The 17,799-nt window shown below is 35.4% G+C and overlaps 1 protein-coding gene across 1 annotated transcript in view; it reads right to left on the bottom strand.

Moving 5' to 3' along the window:
* ADAM12 (ADAM metallopeptidase domain 12) overlaps positions 1-17,799 on the bottom strand; it is a 2,765,134-nt gene that overhangs the window by 575,929 nt on the left and 2,171,406 nt on the right. Inside the window, exon 15 of the mRNA XM_044056180.1 lies at positions 1,148-1,256. Within this exon, the coding sequence (XP_043912115.1) occupies positions 1,148-1,256 (109 nt within the window). The remainder of the gene's footprint in view (positions 1-1,147; positions 1,257-17,799) is intronic.

Raw genomic sequence — 17,799 nt, 5'->3', positions numbered from 1 at the left:
AATGACACATATTTATCATCAAATTTATACTCTATCGAGTAGCAGAATTATTCCGCAGTTCACAGGCATCTTGTGGCAAAAAAGTGATATTACCACTTTATATTTCTAAATTCAACATTATTGCAGTGTTGATGCCATTATTTAAGATATTAGTAAGATCAAAGTTAAACCTTATTGTTACGATGGGGAATTGATCAATTTCTTTTTCAGCCTGGAAAACAGGAGGAGGAAGTGGTATTTACAGAAAGTGAAAAGTAAGCAGTATTTTAAAGAGTATGCACATCAGTGGCATTCAGTAATTGGCAACAGATGAAAGATATAATGAGTATGTAAGCCGGTATTATTCCTACAGATTTTAATAAGACAAAACAGGTTTGTGAGTAACCTATTGAAATATGCAAAACGAATAAGATGAAGAGCGATAACATAGTCTGAAGAAGGGAAGATTACATGTAATGAAACTGCTTTAAGTCAGCTATAACAGTATAGGAGAAGCTCGATCATCATCTATGGTCTTTAAGAATGAGCATCTTATTTGAATCCTTGTGGCTTAACCAGTACAGCTGTGAGAAAGAAGCCGAAAGAGGTAAACTGCAACTGCAGGTGATACATTGGAAAAATAAATGATGAATAAGTCAGGTTCAAACAAGAGCATAGGATAGTCTAACTGATTAACTGAAGATATGACTGCAAAATGACAAGGAAATTTTGAATGCTATCTTTGAAAACTGTAATTTTTTGGTCTATGAACTTTATGGATGCATACAAGTTTATAAAACTATACTACCATCATAGCATTATGACAGTGAAATAAAAACACTGGTAAAGCCCACTGTTATCTATCATCACCACAAAGTCTTAGTATGACAACAATAAATGCAATATTACTAGCCTTTTTTTGCAGGGCAATAAACACATATTATAGGATTTAAGTACTATCATGGGCACAGTTATGGAAAAGAAGTTGCTGTCCTAAGTGCTAATGCTGTAAAGACATTTGTATCCAGTCCTAACATAAAGGTTGATAGATCCCCAGCCATACCATGATACTTGTGACATCCTTGACTCATTTATGATAAGCAGGTTCTTACTCTCTGTAGTACAACTAGGCTTAGGGACCAAACAGTGGGACAAAAGTTTTTCTTACCTTGGTTCACATTTAGCAAATGAATCTTTAGAATCCTTTCCACAGTTGCCGTAAGGGTCACCAGCAGAATTAACTTTCTCAAAGCAGATATCAGGTGCAGGCTTTGCTCCTAAGAATGAAAATGTTTCACTTATTATGAAATTACTTGTTAAATTCTAATACAACAATTAATTGTAATAAACAAAATTTTGCACAGCATGATTAACTTTAATATGCACCAATCATAACTCTGCCACTGAAATCAAATTAGTGCCTTACATTTAGACAAAATCATAAATAATAACACTACTAAATGCAATGGCAAAGGATGAAACTGCACAACATGAGATACATCAAAGTTTTAAAAGAAATCTGGGAATTTCACTACAGTACATAACTACAGTCATGTTTAATTATAGACATAAATGGAGTAAAACTGAAACAAATCATTTATAAAGCAGGCTTTAGCAATGAAGTATCAACTTTAAGTCAAACACACTTATTTTTTGGTGTTATCAATAGATATTCTGCTATAAAAGACTGACATTATAATTCATCTAATGTTTAACACAATAGTGTTTGTGTGGAAAATCACAAATGAGCTATGTGAACTTATTTCAGTGGATACTTAGATCCAAAAACAGATTAAGGCAGAAATGTAACATAACTCCTTAGACTTCAGTAAACTTGTTGATAGTGTGACTGTTACCTGGACGATTCACTTTTCTGGGAGCTACAACCAGAGAGACCCATTTGTTTGAACAGACTCCCATATATACGTTAATAAATTATTTTAAAGTATTGCACCCTTTGAATGATGTATTAATGTAGGGGTACATGGCTGAATTCCTCTACATGGGATGTTGCAGGGGATTGTACTTCACATATAAAAGTTTTCATGTGGTCCCCATTCAATGAGTAAGCTGACTGACTGATGTATTTGTTGAACACTACCATTAGGGTTATGTCATCACTCTAATCAGATTCTGAAGGATCTTGAATGGTCTGTACTGTAGTTTTGAGGGTTATAGTTGTTGTTCTAGAAAGGCATGAATATAATAGTAAATATGTGTGTGGGGGTATATTAAGTCCAAGGTTCTGCCATCTCAGAGTATGCTTTCAGTTTGAGGGAACTTAACTAATGACTAATGACTTAATGTAATATACATGCAGTGGTGTGGGCGTGCTAAACCTCCCATATCAATGGGTGTAAGGGAAATAATTGAAAACTGTAACAGACAGTTTCCTATTTCAGTGTTTGCATTATTTTCTGTATGTTCTAGGCTCTCACCATCAAACCTGTGAAGGAAAACCTCCTGGAATATAACCCATTTGGCCTCAGTGTCTCATTGTTTCAGAGTAATAGCTGCTCCTTCTATATGCTCACCTATTCATTTATCGGGTTATTCCATTATTCTTCACCTTCCCTACATCGCCCCTACCTTTGTAGGAATGCTTCTCCCTGCTAAAGACAATGGAAAATGACATGTTCCTGACCTCGTCTTGTTCCCCACTGAACTCCTTACCTTCCTTTTCTAGTTTGGTCATCTATGTTCCTGTCTTCCTTCGTACTCCATAAAGCACTCCACTTTGCCTCTTCCACTTCTGGTCTTAGCAACTGTCTTCTTTTTTGCTTATTTATACTTGTGTCTGACAACACTTCCTGATTCCACTTTCTACAGGCTCTTAGCTTTGCTGGTTTCTATAAATCTGTTGAGGCAAAATTTGCCAAATGGTGATTCATTAATCCTGGCCTTTCTAATTCATAGTTTAAGATTACTAGACACTTCTTAAGATGCTATGACTCCAGTGTTGGCAATCAATATGGATAGTGTTTATTCATTCATTCTTTGCTGATGGAGATTAGTCCCACTACACTAATAGCCTCTTTTCAGGGGAGACCTGAGGTGGTATTTATACTACCACTGGAAGTATGGCCAGAGCACTGGGGTACTTCCTTGATTCTTTTTGATAGGTGCCACTGGATCATTTACATCCACCTGAGCTATCACCAACTCAAGCAGATGGGCTTCACTTTAACATCTCATCCAAATGATGTGTCAGCAATTGATCTACCTGTAGTGGGAATAGAACCCACATCCCTCTGTAATAAAGTTGCGTGTGCTATCTGTTACATCATTGATACTGACAGTTTCACAGTTGAGGGGTTTCACCTTGCATGGGGAATACACCTTTTAATTCGACAGTTTGTGTTACATCAAGGCATTATTAAAATCAAATAATTTCAAGTAAATGTTTTTTAACAGGAAAGCCTGCAGAAATTTAACTATATTTCCACCCTGTTCTTATTGCATTCTTGACTTCTTGTAACCAGACAAATCTGTTCCTTGTCATTGATATTGGTCCTTATTTTTCTGGTCAGTCATTTTTCCATTACGTTCCATAGGATATTTTAAATACTTCTCAGAATTCCAGTTTCCTGTGTTGTTGTTTTTCATATCCCATGTACCTAAGTCTCTAGCTCCCTCATCTGCTATCCTTTAGAAAGTAAATGTAAATAGTCAGTATAATACTGAAGCCAAAACTCCATGACAGCAAGTACTGTGACTGATACTTGTATGGAGTGGATCTATGTTCAGTTTGAATTCCATAGTATTTTTAAGATCTCTGGTGTATATTTTGAACATCATATGAGTAATTCTATTCATCCTGTGATTCAGCACTCAACACCTGCAATTTTGACTTTTTCAATGTATGAACCATTTTGAATTATAATTGTGTACCTTCAAGTTACTGTCTTGGGTATCTAAAAACACATCTCACCATCAGTGGGTTTACAAACCATCCAGGCTGTAGAGACCTCTCAGATTTGTGTAACCGAGATGTTTTTTTCCTTAGTCAGTGGAGTTCTACCAGACAAAAAGTAGATTAGTGGTCAGATCAACAATAACTAAATCTGTGTGAACCATAAAGTAGATTAAGAAAACAGCTTTTATCTTTTCAGAATGGACCTTGGTCTAGACTATCTGCATTTCAGAGGAGGGAAAGAAAGATGGCATTGTAAAAATCTCTCTGTCAACTGACGAGATGATTAAACGCTCATAAAATATCTGAATATAATTATGTACTGCAAAAAGGTTGAAATCTATATGAAACACTGTCGTTTGGATATGGGACTAGTTTTGTATTCATATGGGACCAGTTTTGGATTAAATCATCAAAGGCAAAAAGAATACCATAGTCTAATATTGTTGACTTTCAGTCACTATGTTCTATATCTGGCTGATTTTATGTTCTGGCCTTCAGACTAACAGTATGCTGGGATGCCATAAAACCTATGCTCACTACTGAATAACAATTCTAATGTGCATAAAAGTAGAGTGCTATATCTTTGATTCAACTTCTTTGTCCCAGTCCCCTTCAATAAACACATTACACCGAATGACATTTAACAACCTTTATTAAACTTCCATAACATAGCTTCAATCACAAAATTTATTAATTACAACTGGACATAGTATAGTTGCTTTTAATCACAGCATAAACATCCTTGTAATGTTAATCAGGACAAAGTACTTACTCATCCTGCCCCAGTAAGCAGCATCCATACCTCTGCTCGCTTACTTTACTTATGAAGCAGCGTCCAAGACTCACTTCATATCCCATTTATTGAATTACCCATCCAACCAAATTTCAGGACGACACAACCTTACTCATCCTGACCCAGTAAGCAGCATCCATACCTCTACTTGCTTACTTTACTTATGAAGCAGCATCCCCATCTCACTTCATACACCATTCATTGAATTACCTGCCAACCATATAAGCAGCGTCCTTACCTCTGCTTGCTTATCTATTTAGCAATCATCCTCCAGCTTCTCATTTTCCTTTCCCCAAATCCTTGAAATGAACATCCAAACACCAGAGGGGGAAGAGAAGAGGTCAAGCCTGTCCCTCTTCTCTGCCACCAGCCTGACCAGGCTGTTCTCCCTCCCTCTTAAGAAATTTTTAGACCTAACCACAGATAAAAGGAGGGCTAAGCCAAACATCATTCAGTGTACAACGTCCACCTGAAACCAAACTGGATCCCCATCAACCCAACACCATGTCATATGACTACCCAAGACCACCGGTTGACTAAATGGTTAAAATAATACAATGATCCTTCTCCAATACTAAAATAAACATCATTTTGTATAACATTTGTACCTTAAAGAACTCTCATTTACTCTGACTACCAGTACTATTATCAGAAGCAGTCCCAAAATGTTACATGCCCAAGTCAACCCAAAGCCAGGTGAAACCCTACAAGGTCAGTCCAGTGTATGTAATAACAACATTGAAATTTCCTTTCCAACATCCAGCTATGCAAAGTAAACAGAAAAACATAACCAACCTAGCATTTGCTGACTAACAAACCACCTTTTGAATGACTAAAATACCCGCCATCACATAAATGCCACATAAAATAATTCCATGGACTTCCATTTCCCAACCCTAATCCCTGAACAAAACCTCTCTTAATAGCCCAAGCCTGTCAACCCTCATTTCAACCTACCCCAACCCTTGACCAATAAACCACCGATCAAGATTCAGTAAATCCAGTTAGCCTAGTCACCTGTGGAACTATGGTACCCTCAGCTAAATACGCCCACCTAGAAAAGAAAGAAAAGTTTAAATTCAAGGCACACATGTAACCAATGTTTCTGAATGACCACATTAAACCCTGTCAGATACCCATCCTATTAATCAACTGTCCAGCCCCTACCCTTGCCTACAACCACAACTGTGAATAGAATGGACTCCACACACACATAAACCAGAATTTTCCTTACAAACAACAATAAGTGCTACTGAAGGCATATCTCAAATTCCCTATCCTCAGTAACCCGGCCCCACTGCATCTCTCAGCAAGTCCGAGCACAGCCAAAGATGGAACATACTGCTACAAAATGGGTTTATGATAGGAAATAAATTACCTAGGAGTTCTAAGATGGCCGCCAACTAGATAGCACACACTTCAGCTTGCTCCAATTTCTAACTATAACTCTAACCTCATCTAAGGCTACTGCTGCAGAAAAAATCTACAAAAAAGCATCTTCTGCAAAATTAAAACTAATATCTTATTTGAGGGAAGCTTATTTTTAACCTCTGAGTGTAAAAATAAAAATAAGAAATACATACCTTGGATCCGGGTGATGACTAAGCAATGATTCCAGTATATGTGATGGGGCCTGTAATTAGCAGCTATAAAGAAGAAAAGAAGCAAACTTTCACACAACAAAGAAAAATGGACCCAATGGAAACACACACATCTAAGACAAGATTATCTGAAATTGCTTCTCCTGAAAAAGAAACTATCACTAAGAGCCAGAAAACTACCAAATCACAATCTGAAGCTGCAAAGCATCAAATGAAACCAAAAAGTGATCAATATTTTGACATGGAGGAACTAAAAGCAGCCTTGATGCCTCTGCAAACAGAAACACACTCTTTCCCTTCAAAACTTACAGTATTTGGTAACAACTTAGACCAAATAAGAACCAGACTGGATAAAAATGAGGCTAGAATACTGAGTAATGAGACAAAGATAGAAGAAATACAGAAAGCTATTTCCATCACTGAAAACTCAGTCAAAGAAATGCAACAAAAACTGGTTGATCTTGAAGCTAGAGCAAGAAGAAATAATGTATTGATCAGAGGCATCTCAGAAAGATCACAACTAAATAATGTGGCAAAAGAAATCTTTGATCTCCTCCTTGACAACAAAGAAAGAACTATCTCAAATAATTGTTATTGAAAGAATACACCGAGCTCTGAGAAAATCTCAAACTCTGGATACCCCCAGACAAATATATGCAAGAATTCTTAATGCTTCACATGCTCAAGCAATAATTCAGGCTTCAAAAAAAAAGAAAAAAGAAAACGCATAGTATGGAATGGCTACAAGATAACTTTTGCTCAGGATCTGCCTCTACAGTTAAAACAATTAAGACAAGTCCTATTGCCTTTACTGCACTTACTTAGTAAGCAAAAATATCAGTTTCCAAATGAAATATCCAGCAACTCTGCAATTTCAATATAATGACTTAAATTATGCAGTAAAAAATAAAGAAGAAGCAAAAATGGCTTTTCTCAAAGCCTTTAAAGAACTGCCGTGAAGTAATGTGCTTTTACCTCAAAATATGTGTGCAAGCTAAATTGACTTAAATGACAAGGTTTGTTTGTGTCTTTCGGCTTTTCCCGGTTATGGGTCGCCACAGCGGAACGCAAGTCCGCTAATGATTGGTAGTGGATTTTTATGTACCGGGTTACCAGCCCTGACGCACAACCTTCAACGAAGGCACGCCCCATTCATGTATGCCTCCACACAGAAGATGCTCTAACTGAGAATCGAACGGGACAACGTCTTGCTATGAGGCGACAACGCTACTGCAGCACCACCACTGCAGTACTTAAATGACAAGGTAAATTACCTAAATTACCTTTTTTTCTATCTAAATACATTGCTTTCCATGTAGGCATTCTAATTCAGTTCAAACAGTATCTCCATGCCATTCCGTATGAACTACAACACTCATAATCCTTTGTGACCGTGAATCAGCAATATTAAGCATAACTGATGTCACAGGAACAACTATGGCATCCATCTAAGCCCAAATAACACCAAAAACCCATGTTTGGCAATTAAAAATGAAAGCAAGGCTCTTACATTTCAGAAAACCTTTGGATTTCTATTTTCCTGATTAAGAAAGTGAAGAATCTCATGCAAATGGCATCCGGAAGGTAAATCCAGCCCAGAACTAAGTTTAACAGCTTAAACAATTATATATAAATGTAAATATATAGTTTTTTTTTCTTGTTATTTCTTCTTTCCTGAATACATGCAAGCTGGACTAAAAATAATCTTCTGGGTCAGATGCTGAAGCAGCTGCATACAATAACTAGTCCTTATTAGGAAAGCAAAGTAATGTAGTTGGGTCTGTTTTGTTTTGTCTACTGTTCACACATGTTTTCTTTAGCTTTCAAAATGCAGCAAAAATGTAAGCATACCAACTTTGAACAGCAGAGACTATGAAAGACTTTTTGATACTGTTTTGTCTGATCACAAAGCTGAATCTTGATATATATGTGCTTGATTATAGCAATAACCCACGCCTGGGTGTGGGTAATGCTGGATTTACCCACGGTTGGCGTGGTTTGGTCCCGAGGGTGAAGCCCGAGGGACCAAACAAAGCCAACCGTGGGTAAATACAGCATTACCCACACCCAGAAGTGGTTATTGCTATTATATGACATTATTTAAGAAAAGAAACTATTACTTTTCTTAAATAATGGCATAGTATAATGTCTGTTTGCTGCCCTTCCGCAGATGTCTGGCATCCGCGGCAGTTCTGATGTACTGCGCCACGCAGTACATCAGAGCTGTGAGCAAGTAACGGAGAAAGCAAGATCTCCGTTGCTTTTTTACTGTTTCGCTATGTTAAATGGGTTTAACATAGCGAGACAGCTTTAAAATAAGCAACGGAGATGTCCGTTGCTTATTTTAAAACTGTCTCGCTATGTTAAACCCATTTAACATAGCGAAACAGTAAAAAAAAAGCAACGGAGATCTTGCTTTCTCCGTTGCTTGTTTTTTTAAAACCTGTCTCGCTGTGTTAAATGGGTTTAGCATAGCGAGACAGCTTTAAAATAAGCAACAGAGATCTCCGTTGCTTATTTTAAAGCTGTCTCGCTATGTTAAACCCATTTAACATAGCGAGACAGTATAACTCTATTTTTAAAACACTAACGGAAAAAAGTCCGGGCGACCGGACCTTTTTCCTTTAGTATAACTCGATTTACAATGTGCACGCTGGCCAATCAGCGTGCACGTTTTGGAATATTAATGGGGGGTCATGGTATAATCATTTATAACAAATGGATAATCAGGATTAAATTTGTTCTTAGCTGTACATACACACCCAACAAGTAAAGAACTGCTATACACTAAAAAAGACTGCATTTGAATTATAAAAATAAGGAACATGCAAACAGTGACTGATTAACTATAATAAGTTAAATTCAGTTGTGCATGTAAGTATCTGCTATGTGTGAACATAATAGAAAAGCTATGGTTTGCTTTGAATTGTAATATGTTTAGATTACCTATTAAGTTAGATATCTAAATCTCAGTTAAAGCAGTTTTAAAAATGGTTAGCTTAATTACCTTTAATTAAAGTAAGGGTTCGAAATCATATCTCTTTCATATGCTTTGGTTGAGCAAGCTGTTATGTGAGTTGTTGCTTCTTGTTGCTGAAACTTAGAATGACAGAAATTTTATGTATTATAGTTGTTAATGTTCTTTTTAGCTCTCTCTCAGTTAGTAGGCCAGCGTGGATAAGCGGGGGGGGGGGGTCTGAAAGGGAGTGATGTTACACTTATATTCATACCATTGAACTGTATCAAAAATTATAACAACTTTGGAAGGTCAGTTTGTTCCTATATATTTCCATTCGTTCTAAAAGTCAGTATTCTGTGTATTGTAGTTTTTTGATGATTTCTGTGGATTCATGGAATATAAAGGGCTTACAAAATAAGAAAAAGAAGAATCTATTAATACATTTAATTTTTAAATCTAAGGCAGAGATAACAAGAAACGCATATGTTGAAGGAACAATGGGAGAAATATACAAAAAAAAATGGGTGAAACATATTGTTGCTGCTGGTGACAGTACAGCTTATAGGGGAGTTGCTATAGTAGTTAAAAAATCTTTTGATGGCACTATAATGAACGGTAGTTATGACAAATGGCAGATGGTGTTATTTTACCTGTGAATTGTCTCCATTTAAAAAACATTTCTTAGTCTTAAATGTTTATGTTCCATGTTTGCATCAAGTAACCTATCTATATGAGATATACAGAATATTAGAGAACTTTCCTAATTATCTCTAAATCATAGGTGATGACTGGAATATGATAATTAATCCAGAACTTGATAGGACAAATAAGGATAATAATCAACCTGTTCAGCTCGCTACACTAACAGCTGAAATAATGGAAGACTTTAAGTTAGCTAATCCATTTGAAAACAGGTCTATATCAGTTCACCGAAATGACTGAAGTTCGAACACCATATGTTTGAACTTCTAACCACAAAGTACGAAAACATTGAAGTCTTAGAACAGCGATTATTTTTCCCAGGGAAAAAAATCACTGTTCCAAGCAACACACACACAACAAAAGCACACCAAAATAAACAGCAATTCATACACAAATACTTAAAATACTACATCTAACCCTACACTAAACTGTGCATACACTACTCTCTATCCACTAACCTTAACCCAAACCCTAATCCTAAGGTTCGTCACTATTGCACACTCACCTGACCTGTGCCCTAACTCACCTATCCCGCCCTAACCCTAACGTCTGTCACTATCGCACACCCACCTCACCCGTGCCCTAACCCTAACTCACCTAACCGTGCCCTAACCCTAACGTCCACACAATCAGACACTTACCTGAATCTGACCTGTAACTTCCCACCACAGTCCTGATAATCGCAAAGCCACAGAAATGACCCACCAAATTCTTTCCCTGGGAAAGAATTTGGTGTTCCGCAGATTTACGATAATCAGTGTTCGAACTTCACAGTTCGAACATCTGGTGTTCGATCGTCAGCCATTTTGACGGACTGATATAGACCCTTTGAAAACTATAGGAATAGTACAACCACTAGTAAATTCACTTATTATTCAGCATACCACAAGTCTTGGTCTAGAAGAGATATATTTTTTTAATATCTGAAGTCCTATTAAATAATACAATCACCTACAATAGTGAACCTAGAACAATATCAGATCATGCAAAAATAAACATTACAATAAAGTTGGGAAGCTCAATGCAAAGACTCCAAACAGTTATGAACTGGACATTAAATAATAACTTAATAAAGACTAAAGAAGTTTCACAGGATATTACTGACATTCCCACCCAAGCTAAAAATAACCTAGAAGTAACAGATATACCATACGACATTCAATGGCAAGCGACAAAAGCCACTATTAGGGGAATAATTCAAAAAGCTGCTTTCTATAAAAAGTTAAATATGGAAAAAGTCAGAACAATAGAATCAAAATTAAAAAACATAGAGTTAGAATTACAAATTAATAATTCGCCAGCACTTGAAAGTCAAATGGTTACACTACTGGGACAATTACGGGAAATTCAAACACAACAGTTGTCAATCAGTGAAATTAAACTTCTTTACAAATATGTCAAATGGGCTCAATCACCCTCAAAAGTGCTGTCAAGAATCATAAGCATAAAAAAACGCTACCAAAATAAAGCAATTAAACTATAATAACAAATCTCTATATATACGGACAAAGAGATCATAGGTGCCTTTGAAGAGATTTACCAATACCTATATATGGCCCTCATGACCAGTTTAATGAATCATTATTTCATCAATTTACTGAAGAGTTATAATTTCCAGTGCTGAATGAAGCAGAAATAAATAACCTTAAAGCTCCTTTAAATGTAGAGGAACTTATTGCTGCTGTAAATAGGTTGAAACCAGGCAAATCACCAGGGCCAGACGGTTATGTGGCGGAATTTTACAAGACTTTCTAAAAACAATTAGCTACAATATTACAGAAAGTATACACATACATAATAAAGTATGGTACCAAAGACTTGTATATCAATAACTCAAAAACTATATTCATTCCAAAACCCAGGTCTAAAGCATTAAATCCAAATAATTACAGGCCGATAGCACTCATAAGTATTGATATCAAATTTTTTTCTACAGTCCTAGCCAGTAGAATAAAAAAAATCTTACCTCTTATCATATCTTCTGAACAACTAGGTTTTATGAACAACAGACAAATATATGAGAATACACTCACCACTGATTCAATCATTAGTTTAAAAGCAAATGATAAATACCCTAGCTGTGCACTCTCAGTAGATGCAACCAAAGCTTTTGACAGGGTAAATTTTGATTTTTTATTAAAGATACTCCAGACATTTAGCATCTCTGATGACTATATAAACATGGTTAGGGCTTTATACAATAATGCCACAACAACACTATTTATAAATAAAAAGCAATCAAATTATGAACCCTACAAGGCAAGGATGCCCACTATCACCATATCTGTTCAATATATACATAAAACCTCTACTTCTTACAATATCACAAAGAACTTATCACCATCTTATGAATATTTCAAAAATCCCAATAAAGTATGCAGCTTTTGCTGATGATTTAAACATCTATTTTGAATTCCCAAATACAAATTTGAATAAGATATAGAAATAAATAAATAAATAAAATAAATGTTAACATAATTGGATATTTTTGAGAATTTTTCAATTGAGTTTATTAACCCAAAAAGATCAGTCATATTACCTCTGAATACTCTAGGACATAAAGAATTCTATTTCCCCGAAAATAAAATAAAAGTCAATTATAATCTTAAATATCTGGGTATAATGTTCACTCACCCCCAATCTGATGTGACTCAAAACAATTTGCTCAAAACCTGGACTGTCACTGAGGACACTAAGAGATGGTTAAATCTCAATCTATCTCCACTATCTAAGACGGCTATAGTTAAAATGAATATTCTTCCAAGATTATTGTTTCATTTTAGTGCTATTAATCAAAATATACCCAAAACTTTTTCTACAAACGTAAAACACTACCTGGTAAATGTATTTGGCATCCAAAAAATGCAAGAATAAAATATTCCAGATTAACCTTACCCAAACAAAATGGGGGGGGGCTAGGTCTACCTGAATTCCAACATACTATAACATTATAAACGCTAGTCGAATTATACAAATAGCACATTTTGAACCATTCAACAAAGTATGCTATCCACTATGGATTAAAATATATTACAATCATCTAATCTCATGTAATTTAAATCCTAAAGCAGTACCCTTTTTGAATTCTAAGAAATTAAAGTATTCTAAGGTTCATCCCATAATCATAAGAAACACACTAATATTTCAAAAGCTGCTATCCTCCCTAAATCTTAAAGATACTTTGGTACTGGGATAACCAATACACCTTAATCCTAATATTAAACTAAATAATACTATGATAAACCTGACTCAGTACCCCAAATTCAAAAACATCACCGTATGGGATCTCTATCAGGTCAGAAGTCTTTCAATTGAAAACATTAGGAAAAGATTTGAAGTAAATAAAAGTTATAACACCATAAACAACCAATTAACATTCCTGATTAACACAATTACTATGAATGTTAACAAAGAAAACCAAGACATGCAGCTATATCAACAAATTATTAACCTGTTACTTTTGAGATCTAAAATGTTATCAAATACCTATAGATTAATAACAAAATTTAAATATCAAGATGTACTTCTATATTCAAAATTTTGGGTAGAGAAAAATAATAAGTTCACTGTGGAACAAAAATCTGCTGAAATTGAGCTTACTTTGAAACTAACCCCCCCCTCAAAAAACTAATTTACACCCAAATTATGATTAATAATAATGCTTATCACACACCACTTTTTCTAAGTAAAATTAATCCCTCACACTCTCCTTATTGCACCATATGCCAAAACAGCATTGCAGCCCCTCTTCATATTTTTTTGAGCTGCAAGAATGTTTACAAATTATGGTATTCGTTAACAGCCAAGTTAAAAAAAAAGGGATACACTAAATCTACCCTGTCATGGGAAATGGCAATTTTACATGTATTCCCTACCAATTTTTCCTATGAAAATAAACACATCATAGTCACACTGTGTGCAATAATGAAATCATACATGACCCAAAACTGGTTAGATAGAAGTAAAATCACATGGGAAGAATTTAAAGGAATGGCTATAAAGTACTTATTAGCCAGTAAACTAATTACAAGAAGCCGAAAAAACTATCCTACTATCAGAAACGTTGGGGAACACTTATAGAAATCTTAGGTCAAAACTGATTTATGGCAAGGGACTACAACATCAGTATTAGTCTATGTAAATAAGACAAACTAATGATATTTAGTATTGTAAAATGTTTACCCACAACAACAATGGGCAGGTCATGGTAATACATATAAGATAACATTCAAGGTGACATAATGTATATAGTTAGTACAAGATATCACGTAAGTTAGGTAGGCTAGAATGTCTTGATGCTAGTGTTTTAATGTCAGAATTCAATATGTTGTATATTATCTCTGTGTAGTTTTCTGTATTATAGCTCAATATGAACAGCTTGATTGTTAGTTAGTTTTGTATATCGTTTGTGTAACACTGATGGTTCATGTTATATATACTTTATTGGGATTACTGCAACTTGATATTCCGAGTAACTGTTCTTATATTTTTCTGTGATATTCTTTTCTTGTATTAAAATAAGAAAAAAATGCAATAAAATATACTTGAAAAAAAAGGAAATAATTACCTAAGCAAATAATTAAAACAAAATTATTCTCAAAATTGCGCCACAGTAACCTCTGGGTAACGAGTGACATCTACCAATATTTCCTTCCTCAAATATGTGCCCATAAGTGTCTAATGTGCATAAAAGTAGAGTGTTATATCTTTGATTCAAGTTCTTTGTATAATAAGCATTACCATGTTATCTAACTTGCCCAGAATCCATTTCTGTCTTTTCTTGGTTACCTTTAAATTTTATAAAAATGTAAGCATCTTCTAATTATAAAAGTAGTATATTATGGTAGTAGAGCATTAAGACAATGGGCCACTATTGAGGATCAAACTTTGGTCCTAGATTTGGCAGCTTGAATGCCTAGCAAGTTACACAATTACAATTCCTGAGAACTATCCTTGTAAAAAAGCACTTGCCCTTTATGACTTTAGTTAATAAAAGTGTGTGTATGTGGGTGTATATGTATATAAATACATATATATGTGTGTGTGTGTGTGATGTATATGGATAGCTATATAGATATCGATAAGATACATATTTGAGTGTGTGTGCGCATGTGTGATTCAGAACTTATAACTTGAGGCAGATTTAGGATGAAGCAGGTGAGGGTTACTATCTAATTGCTCTTCTGCTTATAGCTTCTCATTTTCATCACTCTTTGGACTTAGTTGGGAGTAGCAGATAGAGAATGAGTGACAGCTTAGCTGTGACATATGAAGTCCTTGTAATGTTATCATGGTTTAATATGATGAAAGGAAAAAAAAACATAATTTTTCACTTAACATGTTTAACACAGCAATAAAGTAAACAACGTAGTAAGGAAAAAAAATGGAATCTAGGAATTAGAATTATTATGCAATCATAAAATGCTTTGTAAAAGAGATGACAGTGTCAGGTAGCTCTAGCAATTTGCAGAAGGATCAAATACATATAATAAAAAGGAAAAAATAATATCCTAATATTATCCACAGTTAAATATAATTCTAGAATTGCATAAAAATGCAGCCTGAATTAAAATGCAACTAAGTGAATGAATAAATAAAAAAGATAACATGAATACCAAATTGTGGTGTGTTAGAAAGAAAAACGTTCAGATATGTGTTAGCAACAAGGCTACTGGTAAACTGGGCATTCACCCAACCCACATGTACTAATGGAAGATTTATTCAGTTTGCTGCCAGACCTCATAAGATTCCACAGCTCTATTAACTGGGTATCACAAAAAAATGGAAATATATTCAGGCTGTCACACTACTGACAGCTGGTATAAAAGTCTATAATGTCAAGAGAGGATAGCCTAGACATGCATTTCTTATGCCACTTTCTCCTTAAAATCACAGGGGTATTGTGGTGAACTGAAATGAGTAGTTTCCCATTCCCTACAGGTTTATAAAGGCCTGTTACATAGTTTATTATTAACCAGTAAGACTGTGCAGTTCTGGTATTACTTTCCAGGATAAAACATCTGTATGGTAAATACAGTAAACAGCTATGTATAACCCACGATAATGCTGTAAGGAATGATGTATTTATAAGTTTTGAAGCTGAAGATAATTCCAGGATATTATTCAGTGTTGGACCCTCATATATATAGCCCACTAACACAAAGTATGTAACCTGAATACCTAATGCAGAGGCAGAGGTTAAATGTTCACAGATAATGTAGGGCCCTCTACAGATGACCATTGGGTTATCTTGTCATCACTAAACATGTTGTTGGAGTTTCTACTGACAATATAGAAAATGCCTATATCAAGAAACCTGAGTGGGATCTCAAGTTAAATTCCCGATTGTATGGTCAAAGAAGGTGTGAAATACACAAAAGTGATTTTCAGTAACCTGTGATGAGAGAACTATACAACAGTTGAGCCGATATTTTGGAATTTCCTTAAAGAACCATTGTGCATACCACCCACAATCTGCAGGATTAGGAGAGAGGCATAATGGGGTTTTGAAAAAAAAACTTAGGATATTAATTAGTGAGACACAAAAGAACTGGGTGTACTGCCTGCATCTGGCACTGTTGAGCATGAGAACTGTTCCAAATGCAAAGGGGTTAACTCCTTTTGAAATACTATTTGGGAGGGCATATTATATACCTCAATGGAAACCTCTCATGTCTGCAGACCAGGAGGCTGACAGTTCACTTGCAGAATATATGAGACAACTTTTAAGTAATAAACAACTTTTGCAGTTAAATTCTCTTTCAGATAAAGAACAAACCAGACCATCGGAAGCAGCAGTAGTCCCAGGCACGTGGGTCTGGGTGAAAGTCACCAAGAGGAAGAACTGGACCTCACCGAAGTGGGGAGGGCCGTACCAAGTGTTACTATCAACACTCACTGCAGTCAAGATCGCAGAGCGAGCGTCCTGGATTCATCTGACACACTGTAAATTGGTTAAAAACTTTGAACTGGACAAAAAACTTGTTACTGTTCACAAGAACAAAATGACCAGATACGGAGCAAAAAGAAATACAGAACAACCTCAGAAGTATTGCATGATCATTCTGTTAACCATACTGATAACATTAATCTTTTTGCTGTGGCCTTTCCTTTTTCCAGCCACACGAGCTGAACTGAATAAATGAGATGCATTACTTATAGACTGGCATCCAAACTTTAACACTTACCAAGCAATCAAATATGTGTATGCTGAAACTTTTAATGTTTCGAATTGCTGGATTTGCACAGCTATACCAACAGCATACAGGGGAATGTTAATGACTGCTGTCCCCCTAGGGGTCAATGAGACCTGGGAAAATTTGATTTTTGATACTGCAACTGTGAAATTACAAGACAAAATAGCATTGTACCTGCCTGTTACACAAAAGGGAATTGTATGTTTTTACAAAAATGATACTGTTCAGGTGGGTTGGAGCAATTGTAATGTGACCATTCTTTACAAATGTTATATCAAAGCTAATAATGCAGGTTATATTTGTGATACAAACTATGACTCATATTTTGAATTAATGCACAAAATGATTGATGAAGTACAACGTAATCCTGTTCTTTTTAAACAACTATCTATCATTGATAAGAAAATGTTTCATGCAGGGCAAGTATATATTAGTACTAAAGTAGAGAATTGTTATTTTGTGTGTGGGAAGAAGGCATACAAATGGTTAACTGAGAATTGGTCCGGCATTTGTTTTTTGGGTTACCTGGTTCCGGCCATATGACTCACTGCAGTTTTGCCTGAGGGAAAAATTTGAAATGTCAGAGAGGCCACCAAGAAACCTGGAAATCCAATAAAAAGACCTTTGAATCCAGTGGGACGAATCAAAGCAGG

Source organism: Protopterus annectens, chromosome 14.part0 (genome assembly GCF_019279795.1).
Source record: "Protopterus annectens isolate FY-2018-M chromosome 14.part0, PAN1.0, whole genome shotgun sequence".
Taxonomy (NCBI): Eukaryota; Metazoa; Chordata; order Ceratodontiformes; family Protopteridae; genus Protopterus; species Protopterus annectens.
Note: the sequence above shows the minus strand (reverse complement) of the source record. Positions and strands in the feature narration are given on the sequence as shown.